The sequence below is a fragment of the Oryctolagus cuniculus genome, chromosome 21, assembly GCF_051225735.1.
Source record: "Oryctolagus cuniculus isolate XC-2025 breed Fujian yellow rabbit chromosome 21, ASM5122573v1, whole genome shotgun sequence".
Taxonomy (NCBI): domain Eukaryota; kingdom Metazoa; phylum Chordata; class Mammalia; order Lagomorpha; family Leporidae; genus Oryctolagus; species Oryctolagus cuniculus.
In genome coordinates, this window is record NC_142887.1 from 5232019 (window position 1) to 5256020 (window position 24002).

At 54.5% G+C, this 24002-nt stretch overlaps 1 protein-coding gene across 24 annotated transcripts in view; it reads right to left on the minus strand.

The window, feature by feature from the left end:
• Window positions 1-24002, minus strand: part of EP400 (E1A binding protein p400) — a 120460-nt gene that overhangs the window by 6096 nt on the left and 90362 nt on the right. For 21 of the 24 annotated variants that reach the window (XM_089322930.1, XM_070066262.2, XM_051837621.3 and 18 more), the window contains 18 exons: window positions 23813-23896; window positions 23339-23473; window positions 22597-22641; window positions 22353-22506; window positions 21858-22099; window positions 21562-21735; window positions 18983-19119; window positions 18804-18860; window positions 17358-17436; window positions 16986-17243; window positions 15009-15054; window positions 14823-14932; window positions 10313-10520; window positions 10050-10231; window positions 8167-8385; window positions 6614-6809; window positions 6183-6307; window positions 3227-3373 (listed from right to left, as the gene is read on the minus strand). In XM_089322930.1, coding sequence (XP_089179056.1) covers window positions 3227-3373; window positions 6183-6307; window positions 6614-6809; window positions 8167-8385; window positions 10050-10231; window positions 10313-10520; window positions 14823-14932; window positions 15009-15054; window positions 16986-17243; window positions 17358-17436; window positions 18804-18860; window positions 18983-19119; window positions 21562-21735; window positions 21858-22099; window positions 22353-22506; window positions 22597-22641; window positions 23339-23473; window positions 23813-23896 — 2598 coding nt within the window. The remainder of the gene's footprint in view (window positions 1-3226; window positions 3374-6182; window positions 6308-6613; window positions 6810-8166; window positions 8386-10049; window positions 10232-10312; window positions 10521-14822; window positions 14933-15008; window positions 15055-16985; window positions 17244-17357; window positions 17437-18803; window positions 18861-18982; window positions 19120-21561; window positions 21736-21857; window positions 22100-22352; window positions 22507-22596; window positions 22642-23338; window positions 23474-23812; window positions 23897-24002) is intronic. The other 3 variants (XM_051837607.3, XM_070066263.2, XM_089322931.1) reach the window with 3 other exon arrangements.

Here is a 24002-nt window from a genome sequence, read left to right on the forward strand (position 1 = left end):
CTGTGGCATAGCGGGTAATGCTCTGGCCTGAAGCGCCGGCATCCCACATGGGCACCAGTTCAAGACCTGGCTGCTCCACTTCCAATCCAGCTCTCTGATGTGGCCTGGAAAAGCAGCCCTTGAGTCCCTGCACCCGCATGGGAGACCCGGAAGAAACTCTTGGCTCCTGGCTTCGGATTGGCACAGCTCCGGCCGTTTCGGCCAATTGGGGAGTGAACCAGCAGATGGAAAACCTCCCTCTCTCTCTCTCTCTCTCTCTCTCTGCCTCTCCTCTCTCTCTGTGTAACTGCCTTTCAAATAAATAAATAAATCTTAAAAAAAAAAAAAGTCACCAGTAGAGGCTGGTGCTGTGGCGCAGCAAGGTGAGCTGACTCTGGCGGCACTGGCATCCCACATGGGCATTAATTCGAGTCCCGGCTGCTCTACTTCTGACCCAGCTCCCTGCTAATGTGCCTGGGAAAGCAGTGGAGGATGGTCCAAGTGCTTGGGCCCCTGCACCCACAGAGGAGACCCGGACGAAGCTCCTGGCTTCAGCCTGGCCCAGGCCCTTCTGTTGTGCACATCTGGGAAGTGAACCAACGATGGAAGATCTGCCTCTCCTTCTCTCTGTATTTCTAACTTTCAAATAAATAAATTTAAAAAATCTTAAAAAAAAAAAAAAAGTTGGGGGCCGGCACTGTGGCATAGCAGGTAAAGCTGCTGTCTGCAGTGCTGGCATCCCATATGGGTGCTGGTTCAAGTCCCAGCTGCTCCACTTCCCATACAGCTCTCTGCGATGGCCTGGGGAAGATGACCCAAGTCCTTGGGCCCCTGCACCTGCACAGGAAACCTGGAAGACACTCCTGGCTCCTGGCTTCGGACTGGCGCAGCTCCAGCTGTTGTGGCCAATTGGGGAATGAACCAATAGATGGAAGACCTTGCTCGCTCACTCTCTGCCTCTCATTCTCTCTCTGAGTAACTCGGACTTTCAGATAAATAAATAAACCTTTTTTTAAAAAAAAGTCAATAGTAAAAGATAACCAAAAACCTCAACTGGAAACTAAGGAACACTTCTGAAATTCAAAACACTTTGACGTGGCAGACAGGGGAAGCAAGTGCAAAGGCAGTGAGACAGGAAGCAGAGGAGAAAGGAGGGCCTAGGACCTGCTCCCGCCAGCCCAGCATCACCGGCTATACTGGGCCAGAGGCAAGGATGCCGTGCGGTGTCGGCCACGGGGCCCCGAAGCCTCTCTGAGTCTCCCCTGGAAGCAGAGCAACAGTGCAGGCAGACAGGGACGGGTGGGAGATGGAGAAGCAGACGCGAGCGCAGGCTCAGCCAGGTCAGAGACTCCCACGGAGCAGTCTGAAGGCATCTGGATGTGGCGACCAGACAGCGCGTAGGGCCTGGGACTGAGGAGACACCAGTGAAGGGTGTACAGATGGCTTTTGTTTGTTTTTAAAGGTTTATTTGAAAGGCAGAGTTATAGAGAGGAGAGACCGACAGAGAGAGACATCGTGCATCCACTACCCCACTCCTCGAATGGCTGCAACAGCTGGGGGTAGGCCAGTTTCAAACCAGAAGCCAGGAGCTTCTTCTGGGTCTCCCACATGGGAGCAGGGGCCCACGCACTTGCACCATCTTTCACTGCTTTCCCAGGCCACTAGCAGGGAGCTGAAATGGAAGTGGACCCAGGACTTACTTGAACTGGTGCCCATATGGGATGCTGGTGTTGTAGGCTGCAGCTTAACCTGCTGCACCGCAATGCCGGCCCCATAGACAGCCTTTTTTTTTTTTTTTAATATTTATTTTTATTTATTTTAAAGGCAGAGTTACAGAGAAGTAGACACAGAGAGAGAGAGAGGTCTTCCATCCACTGGTTAACTCCCCAAACAGCTGCAATGGTTGGAGCTGAGCTGATCCGAAGCCAGGAGACAGGAGGCTCCCTTTCCCCGTGTCTCCCATGTGGGTGCAGGGGCCCAATCCTTAGCTGCTTTCCCTGGTGCATCAGCAGGGAGGCAGATCGGAAGCGGAGCAGCTGGGACTTAACCAGCGCCCATACGGGAGCTGGCACTGCAGGTCAGGGCTTTAACCCTCTGTGCCTCAGTGCTGGCCCCAGACAGCTTTTAAAGGCAACAAAAACCACCATCACAGCCAAAAAGGAACAAAGATTTGCAGCAAAGTAGGACGGTCTGGAACTTCCTCACTGTGCGCTGCACTCATGGTTGTGTGCTGGGTTGCACTGCGAGGTGGTGACAGGAGGAAAGCAGAGGAAGCAGTCATCACCCACGGAGCCACAACTACATACAAAGGCAGCCGGGAAAGCCTAGGGGAGCAGTGAGACAGCCGCCAGCTGAGAGGTCAGCCTGTTCGCACCTGGAGACCCTGAGTGCTAAGAGCAAGTCTAACCATTAGCTCAAAGGCCTCAAGGAGACTGCAGTAACTGGAGAGAGAGATTATGCTGGAGAATCTGAGCCATGGGTAAGAGCTCAGCTTTGACCTCCAGGATCTGTGCATGCTCCTAAAAGCTCCAGCAGCATTATTTCTGCTGTTCAGACTCTCACATTAACACGGAAGTGCAAGGAGCCAGGGACAGCCTAGACACTCCTGAAGAACTGGCCTCACACACACTGGGTGCCAACGTGTGGCACAGCCTAGCCACAAACACTGCACCGGAGTGGCTGAGGTGGCAACGTGGATCGTGGAGGAGAACGGACCTTCTCACATATGGTGTGACCAGTAATGGGGTGTGACATGGACACTTTACCCTACTCGGACTTCAGTGTCACACGCAGAACCTTCAAGATTCAGAAGGCAGCGTGGTGAGACACAAGACACCCAACACAACAGACTGCAAGACCACAAAGGACATGAGACCACAGTCCCGGTGGGAGCGGAACTCCAGACTGAGGGCCAAAGGAGCAGAGCCAAGAGGTCTGCAGCGGGTGGGAGTCAGACTCAACTCCCACCGAGGGGAGGCTCCGGCTCCCTCCCTGGTCCAGACGGAGCTCGGAACGTCGGCGCTGCAGGCGAGGATGTGCCCCGCGCTCCTGAGGAAAGCCTGGACCCACACTCTCGCGATTCCACTGCACACGCGTGCGGACACCAGGGATTCATTCACACAGCCCGATAGGCACATGTGGCGTGGTGACACCGTGCCCACAGGGTACCTGCACTGTGCCTCGCTCTTTCAAGGACATCCCCACCTGTACTCACGCACATTTCATGCAGGAGCGGTGCTGTGCTCACCTGGATCTGGGTCTGCACCTGCTGAGTCCCGGCCAGTTTCTGTGCCTGAGAGATGGGTGTGGTGAGAAACTGGGTTTTCAGGGCTGGCTGGGTGGCGTAGGTGACCTTCTGCTGTGGGCCCTGGGCAGCAATCTGCTGTGCTGTTATCTGGAGAGAGAGGGGCTGCAGGTCAGAGCTGGATAATGATTATGCCCTGGCTCAGACCCCTCTGTGACCACCACCTGGCCTTCACCCCAGGACCCCAGCACCAAAATAACGTGCTCTGTACAACTCCGGCTCGTGGCCCTGCCTGGTCCCTCTGTTCCATTCTGCTCAGGCACCGAACTTCAGTCTGCTTGGCGCAGCTTGCCAGCCCCTCTCCTGGGCGGCCCTGGCCGGCTCCTCCAGCCCACCTCACACAAGGAGTGTCGCAGACGGCAGCAGGGGCTTCCTGCTTAGTCACAGGCCCAGGACGGCCAGCCTGTATAGCAGCCTGACACCCTCCATGGCTCCTGGTGAAATCTTCCATTGCTTAAGTGACTGTGCGATCCTACCTTCTCAAATCTGGTCTAAAACTTTGGTAGACACCCAGAAATACTCAGTGCAAGGGATAATAGACTTGGATGCATAATTATAAACATTTTAATAATATATTTATTTATTTGACAGGTAGAGTGAAGGGGCAGGGGAAAGAGACAGAAAGAGATCTCCACTGGCTGGTTCCCTCCTCAGATGGCTGCAATGGCTGGGGCTGGGCCTGGCTGAAGCCAGGAGCCGGGAACTCCAGCAGGGTCTCCCACGTGGGTGGAGTGGCCCAAGCACTTGGGTCGTCGCCTGCGGCTTCCCCAGGCACATTAGCACGGAGCTGGCTCGAAGCAGGGCTGCGGGCACTGGGAACCACGGCTCTGATGTGGGATGCTGGGCATTGTAAGCACCAGTTTAACTCACTGCACCACCATGCAGGCCCGTGTTTCACTTTTGCACACTGAATCTAACTTTGAGTTTTCTTTGCAGGAAAATCCAAATACCGCTGAAAAGGCTACACACATGTGGCTCCTCCGTCTGCTCCGCAAGCTGTGAGCACTCATCAATGACACTTGTTAATGTCTAAGTTTTCTTTTTAAAAGTTTTTTTTTAAGTTACTTCCGTTGTTATTTAGTTATTTCCATTTTATTTGAAAGACAAAGGGGCCGGCCGGTGGCACAGTGAGTAGAGTCGCCACCTGCAACACCGGCATCCACTACGTCCTGGCTGCTCCATTTCTGATCTCGCTCCCTGCTGATGCGCCTGGGAGAGCAGGTGAAGATGGCGCAAGTCCTTGCGCCCTGCACCACATGGGAGAACTGGACGAAGCTCCTGGCTTCGATGCGGCCCAGTTCCAGCCACTGTGGCCATTTAGGGAATAAACCAGCTGATGGAAATCTTTCTCTATCTTCTGCTGCTGCCTCTCTGTAACTCTGCCTTTCAAATAAATAAATAAATCTTTAAAAGAAAGGCAACAAGAGTAAGATACAGACAGACATCTCCCATCCAGCGGTTCAACCCCAAATGCCCACAACAGATGCAGCTAGGCCAGGCTGAAGCCAGGAGCCAGGGACTCACCCCAGGCACTCCAATGTGGGACACTGATGTCCCAGGTGGCAGCTTGGCTGCTTGCACCCTGTGGCTGCTGCAGGTTTTCCACAATGTGAAAAGGTAGGTCAGCACTTCAGCTGAGGCCTGCCCACCACTCCTGCGGTGTGGCCCCGCCTCAGGTTTCCCAGAGCACACTGTGTTATTGCTGGTGCCCTGAGGGTCTGTGGACCAGACAAGAGGCTGAACACGCACCTGCCAGGCCTTCCTCCCTAGGAGCCTCTAGCACCCACAGGGGCCCTGTGCTGGCCGCCCTGCCCCAGAGGTGCCAAGCCAGGCACTGTGGGAAGGGCTGGGAGGCGGTTCTGAGCACCAGTGTTCTCCTTGTTCCACCTGCCCACCTCCTGGTCACACATGACCATCCTCCACCCACACTTCCCTGGGACACTGTGGCACTGTGTGAGGAAGTCAGGCGTGTCTGAAGGGCACCTGTGATGCAATGGAGCCCCCATGTCCTTGCAATGCTGATCCCCTCCTGCCAATCACCCCCCCTTGGCACTGGGGTCTCTGAGCACTCACGGCTCACGCTCTTCCCTCCCCCGACGTTTCCCACAACAGCTCTGCTTCCAGCTTTCTGCCACGCTGTGCGCACGAGGCATGCACCGGCCGGACACTGTAGACCCTGCACGAGGTGGCAGCCACCCAGCATGGTGCTGGGCCCCGGACTCCAGGGTCGCAGTGGCGCCAGCCCCTCAGCCCCTCATCCTGTCTTCTTCCTCTGTGCCTCAGTCTCCTCAAACTCATCCGCTCCAACCTGAGGACAAGCACTGGAGTCCTGTGGAGCTCCCCGTGAGTGCTGAGCGATCAGAGAGCAGCACGAGCAGCTGGGACCCCGTGCCTGCCACTCCTACTTCAGACTGTGTGCTGCGCTGCAGGTGCCAACTCAAGGCCAGCTACGAGCGCAGGGCCAGCTTCATGCCAACTCCGTGTGCACGGCACGGGCCTTGCTCAGCAGAGGCTTCCGCCGAGGCCTCCCCCACTCCCTCATGCTTCCCCGCACACCTACGTGTGCTTCTTGCTTGGATGCCAACCAGGCAGTGCCCTGGCCTGGACCAGGACTCCAGGGGGCCACACACTGTAAGCCGCCTCTGCTTCCCAGAGCCCCTCGTGCAGTCCCACATCCTGTATTCCGTCTCGTGCCCAGCCATTACAGATGCCCCCAGAGCCTCATCCCCAGACCACTGTCACATCACAGGAAGAGAGGAGAAAGCAGGACAGCACTGACCACACCAGCAGCCACCCAGAAGCCTTCTTCCCCATCTACTCAGGACCTCCCTCTGGCAGCCAACTCTCACCTCAGCGACAGCCACATGGAGACGGGACCCTCAGTGGGACCCACACCTACCTTCTGCTGGACGGCGGCTGGGCCCTGGGCAACCTGGGGCTGGAGGGCCTTCTGCTGCTGGACGGCCTGCTGCTTGAGCTTCAGCAGCTGCTGCACGTGCACAGGCTGCGCCACGACGGTCTGCCCTGCAGCAGCGAGGGGCCAGTCAGCCCCACGCCAGCTCTGCTCCAAGAGCTGCCAGTGAGGAAGCCACCCCCCAAGCACACTGACAAGTAAGTGAAGATGTGCAAGGTTTGGAACGTTAAAGATTTAACTGAGGGACAGACTCTGTCACTGGAAACCTCGGAGAGGCACTGCTTCTAAAGCAGAAGCCCACAGCATGAGACAGGGGTCAGGGAGAGGACACAGCAAAGGTGGTGGCACTTGTACCCAGCAGGACTCATAAAGCGGGAGCAGCCCAGGAAGGAGCAGCGGGGGCTGGGACGCGGCACCTGCTGCTTTCTGCGGCTGCCCGATGGCCACGCTGATGCCCGCCACGTTCATGGGCAGGGTGGTGACTCCCGGCGAGGAGACCACGGCCGCTGGGACGGACACCACCGGCGGCTTCGCCAAGGCCACCTGGGCCGGCTGGGGCGTCTGGGTCTGCATCTGCCCTTGCGCCTGCAGCTGAGAAGTGGGAACCCGGGTCTAAACAGTGAAAATAACAGGAGAGTCCAGAGACATTCAGGACACGGTGTGTCTGCAAACATTTCTCCACAAGAGGTAAAGTCACGAGACAGTTCACAAACACTGACAAACCCGAGATGCTGGCAATGGGGCTACAGGAAAACTCGGCAGCTCATGCGCTGCAGGGAGACCCAGTGTCTCAGGCCTCTCACCACACCCGGGGTGCTGCTGCACCACCTCAAGCTAACGGGTTGGGGAGTTGCGCTCATGTGTGACACTCAGCCTCCAGGCCTCTCCAGGAGCAGCCTGCTGCCCACTCCCACCCAAACCTCCATTGCAGGACGCTGCCTCCTACCTCCCCATCACACTACACTTCCAAAATGGAAAATGGAAAGGAGCCTATTTTTATGTGCACAGGTTACTTGTGGAAAGGAAAGGGGGAAGATCACCCACGCACAAACGTCACAACGGCTCTTAGCCCGGAGGCCCTGCTCCCATCCATGTGGCAGCACGTAAAACGTGGCGGATCATGGGTGCCTGCACAGTGACCACCTTCCAGAGCTGTCTCACGCCCACTGCATGGACGCTCTGGGTGCTCAGCGAGGCTCTGGGCAACAGGCACTGAGCCCCACACCGTCCCCAGAACCTGTGCATTTGCTGCGGGAGCAGCGTTGCTGCCTCTCCAGGGCAGGGCCGAGGTGTGCGCACCTTCACAGTCCTCACGGCCAGTGCCCAGATCCTGGCCAGGGCCAGGCTCCCTTCCCTCCGAACGCCCATTTCCTGTGAACACAGCCCTGAGGCCCTTGCCAGAGATCTCCAGGGAAGGACTGAGAAACAGCCCTGACACCCAGTGAGCTGCAGTGGACCAGAGCAGGATCTGGGTCCCCACTCAGCTTGCCTGTCAGTTTCTTCGCCTGTTCTCCCTGCTGTGAAGTGATCGCCAGCACTGGGCCAGTTGACAGACACAGGGCCCTGGGGCAGTGCACAGCTCAGGGGAGTCTCCAGGATGGAGGCTGTCACTGCCTGAAACCCACCCCAAAAATTGTTTTCCTTTGCTTCTTGTCCTTGTTCCAGCTCCCAAAGTCCCCAAATGCTCTCCCTGCCTCCCAAGAGGCTCCAGCAGCTGACGGCACTGGCTTCAGTCCCACCTACCCCTCACCCACACACAGTGTCTGACCCGCCTGTCACACGCTCCCTCGTCTACACTGTTGCAGCTAAGAAACCCGGGGGCAATCATTTCTGGGAGGTATTGCTGGGTCAGAGTTCGGGTCTCGTGCTTCACTTGTAGGTCCATGACAGCTGAAGCCCACAGACAGAGCTCAGCCAAGACGGGAAAAGACATTGCTTTTGGAAAATAAACCCATAAACTACAACTTACAAGCCGGGCCACCTGGAGGTTGGCCACCGTGGTGCCTGTGAGCAGCGCTCCGGGCCGTGGAGCCGTGACTGTGGTGAGCTGCGGGCTCTGCTGCTGTGGGGGCTGTGGCGGCTGCACTTGCACCTGGGCTGTGGGCTGCGGGGGTCCTGGCTGGGCCTGTGGCGGTGGGGGCTGCGGGGGCAGCTGCAGCTTCTGCTTCTGCATTTTGATGATGTGTTCCTAAAACCCAAAGAAAAAACACTGTCTGCACATTACCCAGCCCTCACCCTTTACACTGAATGTCTTCCTTTCTGTGAGGCACTCAGACCTGCTCCAGTGCAGACAGCAAACCACCCCTAAGCCCTCCCAGCGTCTCATCAGTGCTAGTGACAGGTTAGTACGGGCAGAACTGCTAAGGTCCCATCGCTCATGGCACTCTCCATCGACAGCACCACGGCTAGCGCTGCGGGACAGCAGGTGAAGCCGCCTCCTGCAGTGCCTGGGAAAGCAGCGGAAGATGGCCCGAGTGCCTGAGCGCCTGCACCCACGTGGGAGATCTGAATGGAGTTCCAGGTTCCCAGGTTCGGCCTAGCCCAGCCCTGGTTATTGTGACCATCTGGGGAGTGAGCCAGCAGATGGAGGATCTCTCTCCCTCCTGCCATCATTCAAATAACTTAAAAAATTCCTAAAAAATAAATCTATAACACCATTAAATGTATTAATAACTTAATAATAAACAGTTTATGCATTACATCGTTAAAAGAAGTAAAAATATGGAGACACCAGGATACTAAGTTCAGGAAGTGTTTTAAGAAATAAACGGTCCAGAGAACTCACACTAAACTGCTCATGACTCCCAATGCCTCTTGAAAACAACACTGACACTGGCTCAGAGGGGTCGATGAGGAGTACAGGAACGTGTAGGGGTGGATAGGTCAAGGTCTGGGCTACTGCCCACCCCGAGAGTAGGAAACACACCCAATTGGAAAAGGAGTTCAGGCCCAGCTCTGTGCATCCGTCAGCCCACCTTTACTGAGCCCGGGAACAGGTTAGCCCTGGGCAGTCCCATGCAGCAACCACAGTGGTCAGTGGGCCCTAAAACAGATGCAGGGACACAGGGGGATCCTCATGGTTTCTCTGCTGCAAGTTTCTCTCAATAACTACACGCAGCTGGCTAGTGGCCACTACACCAGGGCACACAACTGTAACCGTTTCTCCAAAGGAACGAGGCAGGCCCAGCGGTGGCTACAAGACCACTGAGAAGGCACCAACCATTCTGAAGAAAAAGAAGACAGGCCTCAGAGGGGACATGGGACACGGCCCAGCTCTGGAAGGACCCCTCCGGCCCTCTCTGTCTGAGAAAGAACAGGCTCAGGCCCAGCTGCTAGCTGGGAATTCAGAAAAGCACCTTGTTTTTTCACTGTGTGTGCTGTTCTGGTTACTTCCTACTGATAACTTTCCATTTACAACAGTGATATGATACAACCTGTCCTTTTTAAACAAATATGCTTCAGTGAGTGACAGCAGGAGAGGTGTCCAACGGGTCAAATCAGGATGGCCACTCACATGACCAGCTTTCAAACAGTGCTGCAAGTGCAATATCCCTTAAACAAAATCGTTTCTGCTACTTGGCCTCCTGACACCGTGGGCAACTTTCTCACCAGCATTCTCTGGTCAGGAATGGACCAAGGGGACCCCCTGGTCCTCTCTGGTGAATGACCTGCTGTGTACAATACTCAAGAAAGCTAACCAGAGGGCCCCTGCGTAGAGTCCCACGGAAACATAACACATCACCTCCTAACTGAAGACAAAGCTTGTTCACAATACCCCTCGACGTGCACTACCCAGCACTGCACAGCTCCTGTGCAGGTGGGTCTGCTTTCGACTTTCTGGGAAATGCTCACCGGTGCCAATTTGCCCACGGCTTTGATCTGTGCAGGGGACTGGGTCTGGCCCTGCATCTGCGGAACCTGCACCTGGGAGGCCTGCTGCTGCTGCTGCTGCTGCTGCTGCTGCTGTTGCTGCTGCCTCAGGAGCTGGAAATGTGCCGGTGTGATGGTCTTTCCTGGAAGCTGAACCCCTGTGGCTGTGAAGGGATTTGCGTCAGGTGTCCACTCAGGCTCTCACAGTGGGCAGAGACAGAGGCCAACGCCAGGCATGCTTATACCTTGGGACACCTGCGTCACCAGAGACCGTGCTGGGGTCTGCACCGGGGTCAGGTTGGTGGTGACCACAGCTGAGGCTGTCACTGAAGTGACAGCTCGAACACCCTGAGTTGTTGTCATGGATACCAGGTCGGTGGTGGCTGTGGCTGGGGAGCCAACTGCTCGTGGCTGGGTGTGAACCACCTGGGCAGGAGCAGAACCTCCAGTTGCCTACGAAAAGCAAACATATAAACGTATCAAAGTCCCTGCTCCTCCGACGTGACAGGAAACAAAGTGTGCCAGACGCACATCCTGCATCAGTCTCTGGTCAGGGTGCGTGAGTGCCAAGAGTGTACCTGGGGCACTCAGCCATGTCTTCCTGCAGCAGGTCAGGTTGCCCACAGAGGAGCGACGCTTCCAGATGAAGAGGCTGTCTGGCCCAGGGAGTATCTCGAATTCCTAACTGTCCTCCAGGGTCCTGACTCTCCCCCTCACTCCCAAATCTGCAGGCACAGCCTGGGCCTTGCCCACTCACTGCCTCGGAGCTCCAACCTTGGGCCAGGGCAGAAGCAGCTGCGACCCTGCTCAAGGCCTCTCCCGCAGTGCTGCACCAACCCTAGCAGTTCCACCTTGAAGTCCCTTAGGCTCCCCTGGTTCAGAGGCTGGCCCCGCCTGTCCTGGACCCCTGCACGTCTCTCGTGCTCAGACTGAAAGCTGGCAGGCTGCTTGCTCCCTCGCATCACCAGATGTCCTCCTCCAGGACCTGCCTTCCCAAAGCCTGGCAGCTGCAGACTCCATTCTCACTCGTTTGGTGGCTCATCTAAAAGTCAAAGGCAGGACTTAAACTCTTGACCGTGACCAAGCCCTGCAGGCTCCTGGCATAATCGCTGCCCTAAACGGTAACTGCTACGCCTTCCTCCCCTGCCTGGGTCTCCGTGAGTTCCCCTCCGTGTCGCTGCCTGGAGACTAGCTGGGCTTGTGCGTGCACACATCAGCTCTGGGAAACCAAGCTGCTGAAGCACAGCTTCTGCTGGGTTTGCTCTCCGTCTAGCCCGGGACCCCCACAGCAGGGTCATGGCATCTAGCCCGGGACCCCCACAGCAGGGTCATGGCTCCCAGGAGCTTGGCAGCACGACCATCTTCTCTCCTTGCTGAACTTGGGCAATTCTTCTGCCTTCTCTCCCAGTTTACTAATTCTCTCCAGCTCTGTCATTAAATCCATCTGTAAGGGTTATTCTCTTCTTCCAATTTTGGTACTTATAGATTTAATCTCTAAAAGTTCTCTTTTTAAATATAGTTTCCGGTTAAAAAACATGTTCTCCAACTTCTTTTATTTCTTTTTTATTTATTTATTTATTTTTTTTGACAGGCAGAGTGGACAGTGAGAGAGAGAGACAGAGAGAAAGGTCTTCCTTTTGCCGTTGGTTCACCTTCCAATGGCCGCCGCGGCCGGCGCACCGCGCTGATCCGATGGCAGGAGCCAGGAGCCAGGTGCTTTTCCTGGTCTCCCATGGGGTGCAGGGCCCAAGCACCTGGGCCATCCTCCACTGCACTCCCGGGCCACAGCAGAGGGCTGGCCTGGAAGAGGGGCAACCGGGACAGAATCCGGCGCCCCAACCGGGACTAGAACCCGGTGTGCCGGCGCCGCAAGGCGGAGGATTAGCCTAGTGAGCCGCGGCGCCGGCCTTTTATTTCTTTAAATACAGTCTAATTTTTAAAAAGATTTGTTTATTTGAAAGAGAAAGAGAAATCTTTGATTTACTGGTTCACTCCTCAAATGACCCCAACAGCTAGATCTGTGCCAGGCTGAAGCCCGGAGCCAGGAACTCCATCCTGGCCTCCTATGTGTGTAGCAAGGGCCTGGGTAATTGGGCCATCTTCCACTTCCACCTCCCAGGCACATAAGCAGGAAGCTGGATTGGAAACAGAGCAATTGGAACTAAAAATGGTACCCTGATATGGGATGCCGGCTTTCTAAGCAGCAGCTTAACTTGCTACACCATGCTTGCCATAGTTAATTGGTTTATTAAAAAAAAAAAAAAAAAGATTTATTTATTTATTTGAAAGTCAGAGATACACAGAGAGAGGAGAGGCAGAGAGAGAGAGATGGGTCTTCCATCCGATGGTCCACTCCCCAATTGGCCGCAACAGCCAGAGCTGGGCCAATCCAAAGCCAGGAGCCAGGAGCTTCTTCCAGGTCTCCCACTGCTTTCTAAGGCCATAGCAGAGTTGGATCGGAAGTGGAGCAGCCAGGTCTCAAACCGGCGCCCATATGGGATGCCGACGCTTCAGGCCAGGGCGTTAACCCGCTGCGCCACAGCACCGGCCCCTAGTTAATTGGTTTCTAAACTAAACCTGGTAATCTCAATGTCTCATGCTTGTTTCTGCTAGTTTCCACTCCTGGTGCCTACTTTGTTCATTGTCTGCTACTCACTGTACCTGAAAACTGGGGTCAGTGTTGTGACACAGTGGGTTCAGCCACTGCCTGCAACTCCAGCATCCCATTTGGAGTGCTGTCCCATCCCGGCTGCTCTGTTTCCAATCCTGCTCTCTGCTAATGTGCCTGGGAAGGCAACATTGATGGTTCAAGTACATGGGTACCTGGCCCCCATGTGGGAGACCCAGATGGAGTTCCGGGCTCCTGGCTTCAGCCTGACCCACACTTGGCTGTTATAGCCATCTGGGAAGTGAACAAGCAGACAGAAGATATCTCCCCTGTCTCTTGCTCTGTCTCTCCCTCACTCTGCCTTTCAAATAAATCAATCTTCCAAAAATAACTATCTGTGGAGCTCTAAGACATCAAAGGTGAAGCACAGTCTCCTGGACAGGACGTGCCGCCCAGCACCACCACTGCGAACTAAGGGCCACCCTCTGCACTCGGTCAGCACCAGGAGTGGCAGGTGGTGGGTCTCACCTCCGGTGTACTCTCGCCCCGTGGTGGAGTTCACGTTGGACCTTGGGCCCAGCTCATATGTCCACAGCGTCCTTTCAGAGTCCATGTGGGGCAAGCTTTAGGCTTGACCTTTACTCCCCTCATACCACATGCTGGAACTGACGCTCACGGCACACACAGCCTCAGTACATCCTGTTTATTTCTTGGGGCTGCTTCTTTCCCTGACACTTGGGTCTGATAACAATTTGTTCTTGTACCAGTCCCTCGAAACTTAAAATTTAAAAAATGTTTTATTCAGTAATTTTCATTCCTTTCACTCACTGAGAGAGAGGTGTAAAAATGACCACTCTCAACTCATCACCAAGACAAAAGACCTTTTCCGGGTTACAGAATGAGTTTTCTGCTCTACTCCGTTCTGTACATACAATGGCACCCTGATTTCTTGGGAGAAGCTCTGCTAAGCTGAACACCACTCCGGAGCGACTTTTACGCATGGTGTAAGTTACGGGCTGTGTATGGCTACCCAGCTGTCTAACACCCTTTATTGGAAAGACCATCCTTCTCCACTGAACTTCCTTGGCACTATCACCAGGATGAACTGCCCACACAGAAGGACGAGGCTCTTTTACACCCTATGCAGTTCCACTCATCTGTGGGCCCATGCTTTGGCCAACATCATCCTCAGGCAGACTCTCTTGGGATGCCCACAGCCTTCCTGTGAGTCCCTGGGTTTGAGGTCCAGCTCTGTTTCTGATCTAGCTTCCTAACGCACACCCCAGAAAGCAGGAAGACAGCTCAAGTACTTGGGTCCCAGCCACGCATGTGGGAGACCCAGATGGAGTTCCTAGCTCCTGGCTTCAGCCTAGTCCAGCTCTGGTTGTCACAGGCATTTGGGAGGTGAATCAGCAGAGTGAAGATCCACATCTCTGTCTCTGTATCTTTTAAATAAAAGGAAAATAAAAATTCTAACACAACCCAAGATGGACGGCATTCTACAGCCAAAGTCACCTAAGCCTGACGTGTCAGGTTCTCCTCATTCTGTGATTAAGTGAGCAATCAGAGTTCATACCTTAACAGTCCCTGAGCTCCATTTTGTTCTGTTCAGAAGGTGAACCTTCAGAGAAAATCAGGGGCTGGACGCTGGGCTGTGTTTCTGACTCTCCCAGGCCTGTACCTTCACCCAGGCGGGGTGTATCCCTGATCCTGCACCTGTGCTCCTCACTGCGGCAGCACGTGTGAGGCAAAGTCTGTCCCAGCAGGACATGCGTCCCCTCCCGCAACCTCCAAGAGAACCGCGGCTCCTCTGCTTCCCCACACAGGCACTGCCAGGTGCAGTTGGGGGCACCTGTGCCACCACAATCAGCAATGCATCCCCTTGCTCCCAGCTCCTCTCTGAAAATCATATGGTGGGGGGAAATTTTCAACATATAAACATCAAACTCTTGTTTTCATTCCCTCAAATTACCAAACAGAAACCATTCCTACACATCTGAGTGTTTCTGAAATTGCCATGCTCATCAGGTTATTTTGTGAAATTTAAACCACATCAATACTTTCTTCACCAATGGAATATTCTGAAAGGCAGTTAATTTCCCCAGACTTCAAGCCACATGTGCTCCCCAGGTGCAGGGACAACTCACAGGCAAGGCAGCAGGAGCCACAGGCGAGGCAAGGCGCTTGTTGATGGACTGGAAGGTGGCTGCAGGGACACCCGCAATGGTATTCACTATCACATTTCCACTCACGGTGCCTGTAGCAGAGTCATGCATGGGGTTAGCATATGAACATACCAGTCTCCCTCCTCAGCACACAGCTGCGTCTCTTACCAGTTGGCATGCTTGTTCCTGTCACTGACGTCTTAATGGTTCCTGCCTGTTTAACAAAGAAAGCTCATTTGAATTTCACACCAAGTTCTCCCCTGCCTGAGTTTTCCCAGGACTCCCATTTCATTCAGAACCAAATCTAAGCTCACGCCCATGTGCACACACAGCCACACACTGCATAGCCGACCCCAGCGCTGGCCCCTGGCTCACACCACCAGCCACCTGCACCTGACCCCTTCCTGATAGCATTAAAATGACCTTACTCTGTCTGAATGGCCACCTCCTTGCCAGGATGCACACTCCAGTGAGCTGGCACCATGCCTGTGCTGCTGCTCACTGGGGCAGGCCTCCTACCAAGCAAATGTTAAACAGAGACTTGTATATCTTTTGGATGAATGAAAAACAAAATTTCTTGAGTGTACATAAAATTCCCACTACAGTAAATATAATTTTTTAAAAGAAATAAATAGATGGAGGAAAAAACAGTTCCACACAGAAGAGACTTTCCTGCCTGGCTGACGGTGTTGTGACTGCACCTGCGATCCCAACATCTGCAACACACATGCTTAGCTACGAGACACACAGCAGCAAAGGGGTGCGACACTGCAGCTTGCCGGACTGTAACTCTGCCTTTCCTTCCTGTGCTTTTTGGCAGTTTTCTTTTCTAGATATTTATTTGAAAGACAGAATAAGGGAGAGAGACAGAGTATACACACACAAGAAGGCTCATGTTTCCACTGGTTCACTCTTCAAATACCCATACCAGTCAGATCTGGGCCAGCTGAAGCCGGGAGCCAGGAACCTATCCTACATGAGTGGCAGGAACCCAGGTACTTGAGCCATCCATCATCTACTGCCTTCCCAGGCCCATTAGCAGGAAGCTGGATTGGAAGCACAGGAGTTGGGACTCTAACCAGCAACGATATGGGATCCAGGTGTTCCACGTGGCAGCTTAGCCCACTGCGCCACATCACCTGCCACCTTCTTGTGCATTTTACAACTTTATTTCACAAAGGGCACTTAAGATCCATGCATGTGGATGAGCACATCCATGTACGTATGTTCTCAGAAGGCTAGCTTAGGGGCCAGTGCTGTGGTGTAGTGGGTTAACGCCCTGACCTGAAGCGCCGGCATCCCAAATGGGCGCTGGTCCGAGACCCGGCTGCTCCACTTCCTATCCAGCTCTCTGCTATGGCCTGGGAAAGCAGCAGAAGATGGCCCAAGTCCTTGGGCCCCCGCACCCACGTGGGAGACAGGATCGGCACAGCTCCGGCTGTTGCGGCCATCTGGGGAGTGAACCACCGGGTGGAAGACCTCTCTCTCTCTCTCTGCCTCTCCTCTCTCTGCGTAACTCTGACTTTCAAATAAATGAATCTTTAAAAAAAAAAAAAAAGAAGAAGAAGGCAGCTAGCTTAGACACGTGGGCACATGTCTATCTGTACATCTGGGGGAGTGACAAGAATTAGTCCTAGTTGTATTTTAGGGGATTCGGACAATTCCAAACTTCCTCATCGCCTCCACTAACAACAGCTGCTCCAGCTTCTAAATCCAGGAAAATCACCAAGCCCCCAAAAGCAGAGTTGGTGGGGGAGACACACACTTCCCCTAGGGCAGGCCTGGGCAACATCCAGTCCATTGGTTGTTCAGGGCCTACAAAATCACCTGGTCTGGCCCTGCCAAGGCAACCACAGGCAGGACATGGAATTCAATCATCTGCAGCAGGCTAATTTTTTAGCTGATAATTTTGTGTGGCTTGCAAATAATGCTATAAATATCCAAATGGCCCTTGTCAGAAAAAAAGGTTCCCCGCATATGCTAGAGAAAGACCAAGTCTTTTGTCCTGTTTCCCCAGAGAGGAAGGTTTGCTGGCTGGCAGCGGTCGGAACTGGTACCATGTGCTCAGCCCTACAGGAAGCACTCATGCCAAATGCTGGGGTGGGAGGGGCAGCCCGGCACACAGGGCCAGTGACCTTTCCTCACCAGCACTGCAGCGCTGCCCACGGTGGTGATGGCAGGCTGCCCCTTTGGTGGAGCCTGCACAGGCTGTGGCTGTGCTGGGGCCTGGGCCTGGGCCTGAGGCTGCACCGCTGGCGGTCCTGCTGGTGCCTGGCTGCCTGTGGCCTGTGGCTGTGGCAGTGGTGGTGGTGGCTGCTGAGGTGGTGGTGGGGGCTGCTGCTGCTGCTGGGGAGGTGGCTGAGCCACGGCTGGCTGCTGCGCCTTCTGCTGGTCAGCCAGGGCCTAAAGGATCAGAACAGAGAAGCCACTGAAGAGGGACCCAGCCACGCCAGGCCAACCGGGCACAGAGGCGATCAGGCAGCGTCCCGTGTGAGTCTGAGGGTCCAGAGTGCACACCTTTTTCTCTTTGGCAATCCGCTCTGCACGGAGAGACGCAACCTGAATGGGAGGCAGTGGCTTGTCGTAGTTGATCCCACTGAGAGACAGAAGCAAAAATTAAAGACATGGTGTTCATCCGCCCTTCCCCACAACCTCCCGCTCTGCAGTTTTAGTGACCCACAGTTGACAGTGACCACAAACATCAAATGGGAAACTCCAGAAATGAGCAGCTCCTAAAATGTCAATCACGCGCAGTCCTGAGTGGTATGAGGAGACTTCACGCTGCCTCGTCCTGCCCCTGGGACGTGAGTCAGCACTGCACACGACGCTGCCCCTCGGTCAGCGCTCAGATCAACCGCCTGGTGCGGCAGTGCCTGTGTCCAAGCAGCTACGCTCCACTTAACAGCAACGGCCAAAGCACAGGCGTGGTGAAGTGCTTCCTTTCCACGAAGAGGAGAAAGTGTGGTATATGCAGGGCTTGGTACTGTCATCAGACTCTGGCTGGGGGACACTGCCCGCCCCCATGAGCTCAACACACTGTCCACATAGAACCCCCAGTAGCCCCACAGCCATGTCCCCCCCAACCCCTGGGTGCTGTGCTTCACCTCGCTCAGCTGCGCCACCTCCACTTTCCTACAGGGTGGGGGGGCACCTCAACACCAGGCGCGGCCACGCAGAGGTTTGGTGCCTGCAATGTCAGGCCGCACTCACATCGCAGAGAGGCTCTCTGCTCGCCCGTGCAAGCCTCTCCCCACACACCACAGAAAACTACTGCCGTGATCGCCCGAGGACTTCCTCACGCTGGCTGAAGACAGGGCTGTGACTGTCGTACTGAGCACACAGCCCAGCACTGGGCGGCCTGAGGCCCGTCGGCAACCACGAGCTGCACGAGTCGCATGATGAACCCTACTCCATGCTTGCAGGCTCAGAGACAACAAGGAACAGACACAGCTCAGCCAAAGATGCTTCATGCTACAGAGAAAAACAGCAGTGCAGGCATGTGGCTTTCAACAGGTGGCCCGGCCTCAGGAGGCACAGCGGCTGGGACACTCAGGCAGCAGGGCAGGGCAGAACCCGGGCCTGTCTCAGGCTCAGGCAGGATGGCTGAAGGGAGCCGTGTCAGGGGCTGTCAGCAGATGCATCAGGAGCTGGCTCGCTCTGACAAGGATGCTTAGTGGCTCCGTGGAGCCCGGGAAGGAAGCAGGAACCGGCAAGAGGGACTCCAGACTGACCCTGGGCAGTGATGGCGCCTGGCAGGGGTGACCACTTCACCTCAGGAACTCCTTTTTCCAGCATTATAGAAACACAGCAAACACCACAAGCCTCAGCACTCAGATTCCACCGGAACTGCGCGTCTCCCATTTCTCTGCCCATCTATCAACCCTTCTCCTTGCTGAATGCCAGAGTCCGGAACGCGCTCTTTGCATGGCTCGTTACACTTAGTGAGCCCTGACACAGACATACCTTTCCGACAGCACAGAGGCATGCTTGGGGTTTTTCTGGAAGGGGTTCATGCCGAGCCTGCGGCACAGGAAAGGAGACAGTGGTTACTCCACCCAGAAGACCTTGGTGCACAGATTATCAGACCCCGAAACACTTTTCCCTCAGTCACCACCCACATAAAAGACCAGGTGGGGCCTCACAGGGGCTTGATGGGAGGGCTTCTCTTGCCAGCAGTGGTCTTCATTAACTCAAAGTGGTTTGTGTACAGCTGGGTGTGGGCGGCGTTCTCATCCTGCGCATAGAGCTGGCTCGTGCGCACGGGGCGGTTGTTTTTGCTCTGAAACAAAATGGACGTCTTCTCTTCACAAATCCTGCAGCTTAACAAGAGGCCACTGATCTACTCACTCCCGAGATACCCCAGCAGCCCACAGAATGTTAGGCAGCTCCTCCTCCTGTGGACAGAAGCCCAGACAAGGGACCCCTACACAGGGTCCCAGAGCTCAGAGTTCCTCCTCCCTCTCTAGGGTCCCTCCCCTTGGCATTTCTGATTATTCCCATGAAGCCTTGCACCAACACAGCAGCATTGGGTGCAGGCGTGACCACCCACCCATCTACGCATGTACACATATATGTGCACACATGTGGCTACTACCAAATGCCTTGAGTTCCAAGGTAATACCAAGGAACATCAGGACAAGAAAGCCAAAGTGCAAGGTTACACTGGTCTGTGTGCTGAACCAGGCGGTTCTGTGGCAGACATGGGTGCATTCTCACATGCAAATAAAACTCAGGAAAGGAGGTGGGGAGAAAGGGCGAGTCAGGACGAGACCATGGCAGTCTACAGACAGCGATCCAGGCCCAAGCCACGGCCAGGGCAGGAACGACTGTGTGTTCAGTGAAGGAACCTGCTTACGCCACAGGCACACACTGGAGCCCTGCATGGTGCAACGGGTATGGGTGCCTCAGCTATGCACATTTCACCGGCAGAGATGACTGGGTGTGAAAAGGGTCAGGGAGTTCCCGGGGAGGTCAGCACGTCTCTGCGTGTTTCCTGACTCACAGAAAACTCTACAAAGGAGGAAGAGGCTCCAGAAGTGCTGGCCACTAACTGCAGGTTGACTAGGGGCTGCCTACGAACTCCGCAGCACCAGCTGTCAGTTTTCCAATTTATTCTGTGTTCCACCTTCATAACTACGAGTGCATTCTGCCCTGTTCAGCTATGAGAGAAGAACAAAGCTTAGTCTGACTTGCTTCCATAGAAGGCAATGACCATTAATATAAATGCTTCTGCAACATAAATGACTTAACACAAGATTTCAGGCAGGTCACTGTATTGGTGAAGGTACCACAGAATGGTATTTTTTCTTTTTCTTTTTTTGACAGGCAAAGTGGACAGTGAGAAAGACAGAGAGAAAGGTCTTCCTTTCCCGTTGGTTCACCCCGCAATGGCCACTGTGGCTGGCGCACTGCGCTGATCCAAAGCCAGGAGCCAGGTGCTTCTCCTGGCCTCCCATGCGGGTGCAGGGCCCAAGGACCTGAGCTATCCTCCACTGCCTTCCCGGGCCACAGCAGAGAGCTGGACTGGAAGAGGAGCATCTAGGACAGAATCCGGCGCCCCGACCAGGACTAGAACCTGGGGTGCCGGCACCGCAGGTGGAGGATTAGCCTAGTGAGCCGCGGCACTGGCCAGAATGGTATTTTGAGGAGGGCTTGCCTTTTTACTTTAAACAAAAAAGCTAAGAAACAGTTTCTGTTTAGGCACAAGAATTTTTTAGATAAGAACCAGGATGACTCAGAGTGATTTCAGAAATGAACTTAGTGTGGTGTTCTTACCACGACAGATCTGGCTTGGACACAGAAGGCATCATAGCAAACTCAATAAAAACTACTAGTTGCCCTTCTTTCCTGCACCTGTCCTACCCTGTCACAGCTGGAAGACGGGACCACAGCTCCTGCTGCGACAGGGCCCTGAGGTGCTCAGCAGGGCAGCTGCCCCCGCACACCAGCTGCAGCACCCGTCACCACAGAGGGCACTGGAGAGGCGGACACACTGGCACAGCAGAGCCCTGGGGAGAGGCCAGAGCTGCAGGCAAGGAGCAGGGGCTAGGAGAAGACTGCCAGGTGGAGAAAAGGTGAGGCAAGGCAGGTGTGGTGGTGGCAGCATGCAGCCCAGACCAGCAGTGCTGCTCATCTAAGCCGGGCTGTAAACCACAGCCAGCCAGCCTCTTTAAGGAGTGGTGCTGGGACTCAATTTAGCCCAGGTAGTTAGCCTTTCAGTGTACAGTTAATCCAGAAACAGCATCTGTAGTGCCGAATGACTGCAGTGTGCCAGCATTCCACACCACAACAGCACAGGAAACAGTGACAAACCTTCCTGTAACTGAGTTAACGACTATGACAAAGGAAGAGTTCCTTTTACTCACTCAACAAACACTTTCTTTAAAAAAGGAAAAAAGCCAAGATGTGACCCAGTACTCAGAGGAGAGTTTTCCAAATAACAGTTGCAACACGGAGGCTGGTTCAGATAAAACATCAGGAGTCAGGTCAGCTGTCAGCATCAAATATGACCCTAACTTTCAAGTTCAGGGTCGAGCTCTATCACTGTTTGTGTTACGGACCAGGCCCCGTGCAGACCTGTAGACCCTCAGCCTCATGAATCCTCAGAGCCCTGAGGCCAGTTTTACCACCGACGTGGCGAACACGAGCTGGCCCTGGCCAGCACTGCAGGTTGAGGTCAGCGCACCTGGACCCCCTCTCAGAACAATGAGGCTGGGCTCACCTTCCCCTCTTCTCTTGGGATGATGACGTTCTCGTAGCGATTCCGGCACTGTTTGGAAGAGCGGTAGATCCGGCTGCAGGAGTTGACGACATCGCTGACAAGATCCCAGTTTGGGGTGTGGGCCGGCGACACAACTGTGAGGTTCAGAGGCAGCTCCAGCAACTGCTTTACGGCCTAGGGCACCGGGTTTCAGAAAAAAAGAGGTCAGTGCACTGGGAGCGAGAGGCCTTCCCTCAGCCAAAGGCTGTCTACAGGGCGATCCCACAGCTCGACACACCAAGGGCCACACCGCACACCTGCAGCAGGGCCCAGTCCTCGCCGATGAGCCACTCGGGACTGTCCTGCCCAGACTCAGCTGTGGGCTTGGCAAAAGTGGGCAGGGGCTTGGCAAACTGAGCCTGCTGTTTCAGCAGCAAGTTCTTCTTCTGCTCCTTGCCTTCTCGCCGAATCTTGAGCATGCCCGGTGCGGCTCGGTCGAACAGCGACCTGGGCGGGACAACTGCTTCTCCGTGCCGCTGCTTCTTCTTCCTGCCTGCAGCTGAACAGTGAGACACAGAACAAAGGGAGTAAAAAGGGAGCAAGGAGGGCACAAGGAGCATGTGGATAAGTGGGCTTGGAAAGCATCCATTAGAGACAAAACCAACTTTTCTGTTTCCTCACTGGGACAACAGAGGGCACGCAGACAGACGGCAGATGGCCGCTTGGCCACAGCAGGGCAGCCAAGTGACAACACTTGAGGGCTCTATAGGAGGAAGGCAATGCTCTGGGCCCCCCGACGCCATAATGCCCACCTGAGGGGTCCGTCTTGTGCCGCTTGCGTTCCTTCCTCACATACACCGGGGGTAGCTTGGCTTCTGGGATGGGGGTGGTTTCATACATGAGACACATAACCGAGTCAATGTAGATGTCATTGTCATCCTGAGGGGGAGTGGGTGGGGTCCAGAGCTGTATGGAGAGGACAGTTCAGTGAGACAGGGAGCAGACAGGGAGCAGGCAGGGAGCTGCTCACTCAGACACAGTAGGAGGGCTGCTTACCGGCATCACCTCTGTCTGCCCGTCAGCATCCTCGTAGACATATTCCTGCAGGAAACACAGGTGTGCTTTAAATGGGACAAAGTCTTAGCTTCATGCTGTAAGCTTCAAATTATTTTCATACGTGGGTCTTCCAAGTAAGTCTGGCCAACATAAGTACTGAAAAACTCATAAACATGCTTTTTAGAGCTGCAAAGCAATTTAGAAGCCACCAAGTATGCAAATCCCTAACAAAGTGACAGCCACCAAGAAATACCTGCTTCAGAACATAAATTATGGGGGCCAGCAATGTGGCACACAGAGGGTTAAGCCGTCCCCTGCAATGCCAGTGTCCCATGTGGGCACCAGTTTTGGGTCCCGGCTGCTCCACTTCTGATCCAGCTCCCTGCTAATGCGCCAGGGAAAGCAGTGGAAGATGGCCCAAGTGCTTGGACCCCTGCACCCACATAGGAGTTACTGGATAGAGTTCCTGGCTCCTGGCTTCAGCTTAACCCAGCCTTAGCCACTGCAGCCATCTGGAGAGGGAACCTGCAGATGGAGGAGCGCCTGCTTACATGCTCTCTCCCCAACTGCCTTTCAAGTCAATAAGTAAATCTTAAAAACAACAACAAACACACATGAATTTGGTTGTTTTGACAGAATAAAAATTCCTGGGCATTTTCTCGAGGAGATGCATGGAGGTTTGCAAAAGCCGCCCCCAGCTGAACAACTGTGCCCGAGGCAGGGGTGCAGGCCCGCTCCGTACCATGCTGTAGGCGTCCTCTCGGGTGTAGGTGAGGAGCTCGGCCTCCTCCTGCTCCAGCTGCAGCTGGGCCTCTCTGTCCTGCTGCGCCTTCATGTTCCGGGACTCCCACTCCCTCACCGACGCCATGACTGCATCCTGGCAGGCAGAGCAGCAGAAGCAGCACGTTCGGAAGCAGAAGAGGCAGTGCCCACCCCCAGGCACCGACCCTGAAACGCAGTGGCAGTCTCCTGGCTCAGTGCTGGACACTGGCCCCTCTCCTGTCAGCCCAAACAGAATACCCTCTTACTAGGCTGCTTTGACTCAAACACAGAGAACCAATGTAAACGTAAGCTTCACAGCTGCCCAGAGTTGTTTCCGTCTTGCCCGAGGCTGGGCTTCTGCTACTTCAGTGAAGTCACATGTACTTCAAACTAAATTCAATACTGAAAATTTGAGATTCTTCATGTTAAACTGACCCAAAGTAGACCCACTTACCCCACTACTTCTCTGTTTTTCTTGCTCAAAGGAAGTATGGAAAAATTCCAGGTAATTCAAGGCGTATTTTTCAATAGGTGTAAGCTGCTCCAGAAAAGTGTTTTAAATTGGGTTAGTAGCACATTAATAAAGGTCAATTAAGTTCCTTACAACTTGAATTTAAAAAGTGATTGTTCTTATAAAAAGGTCA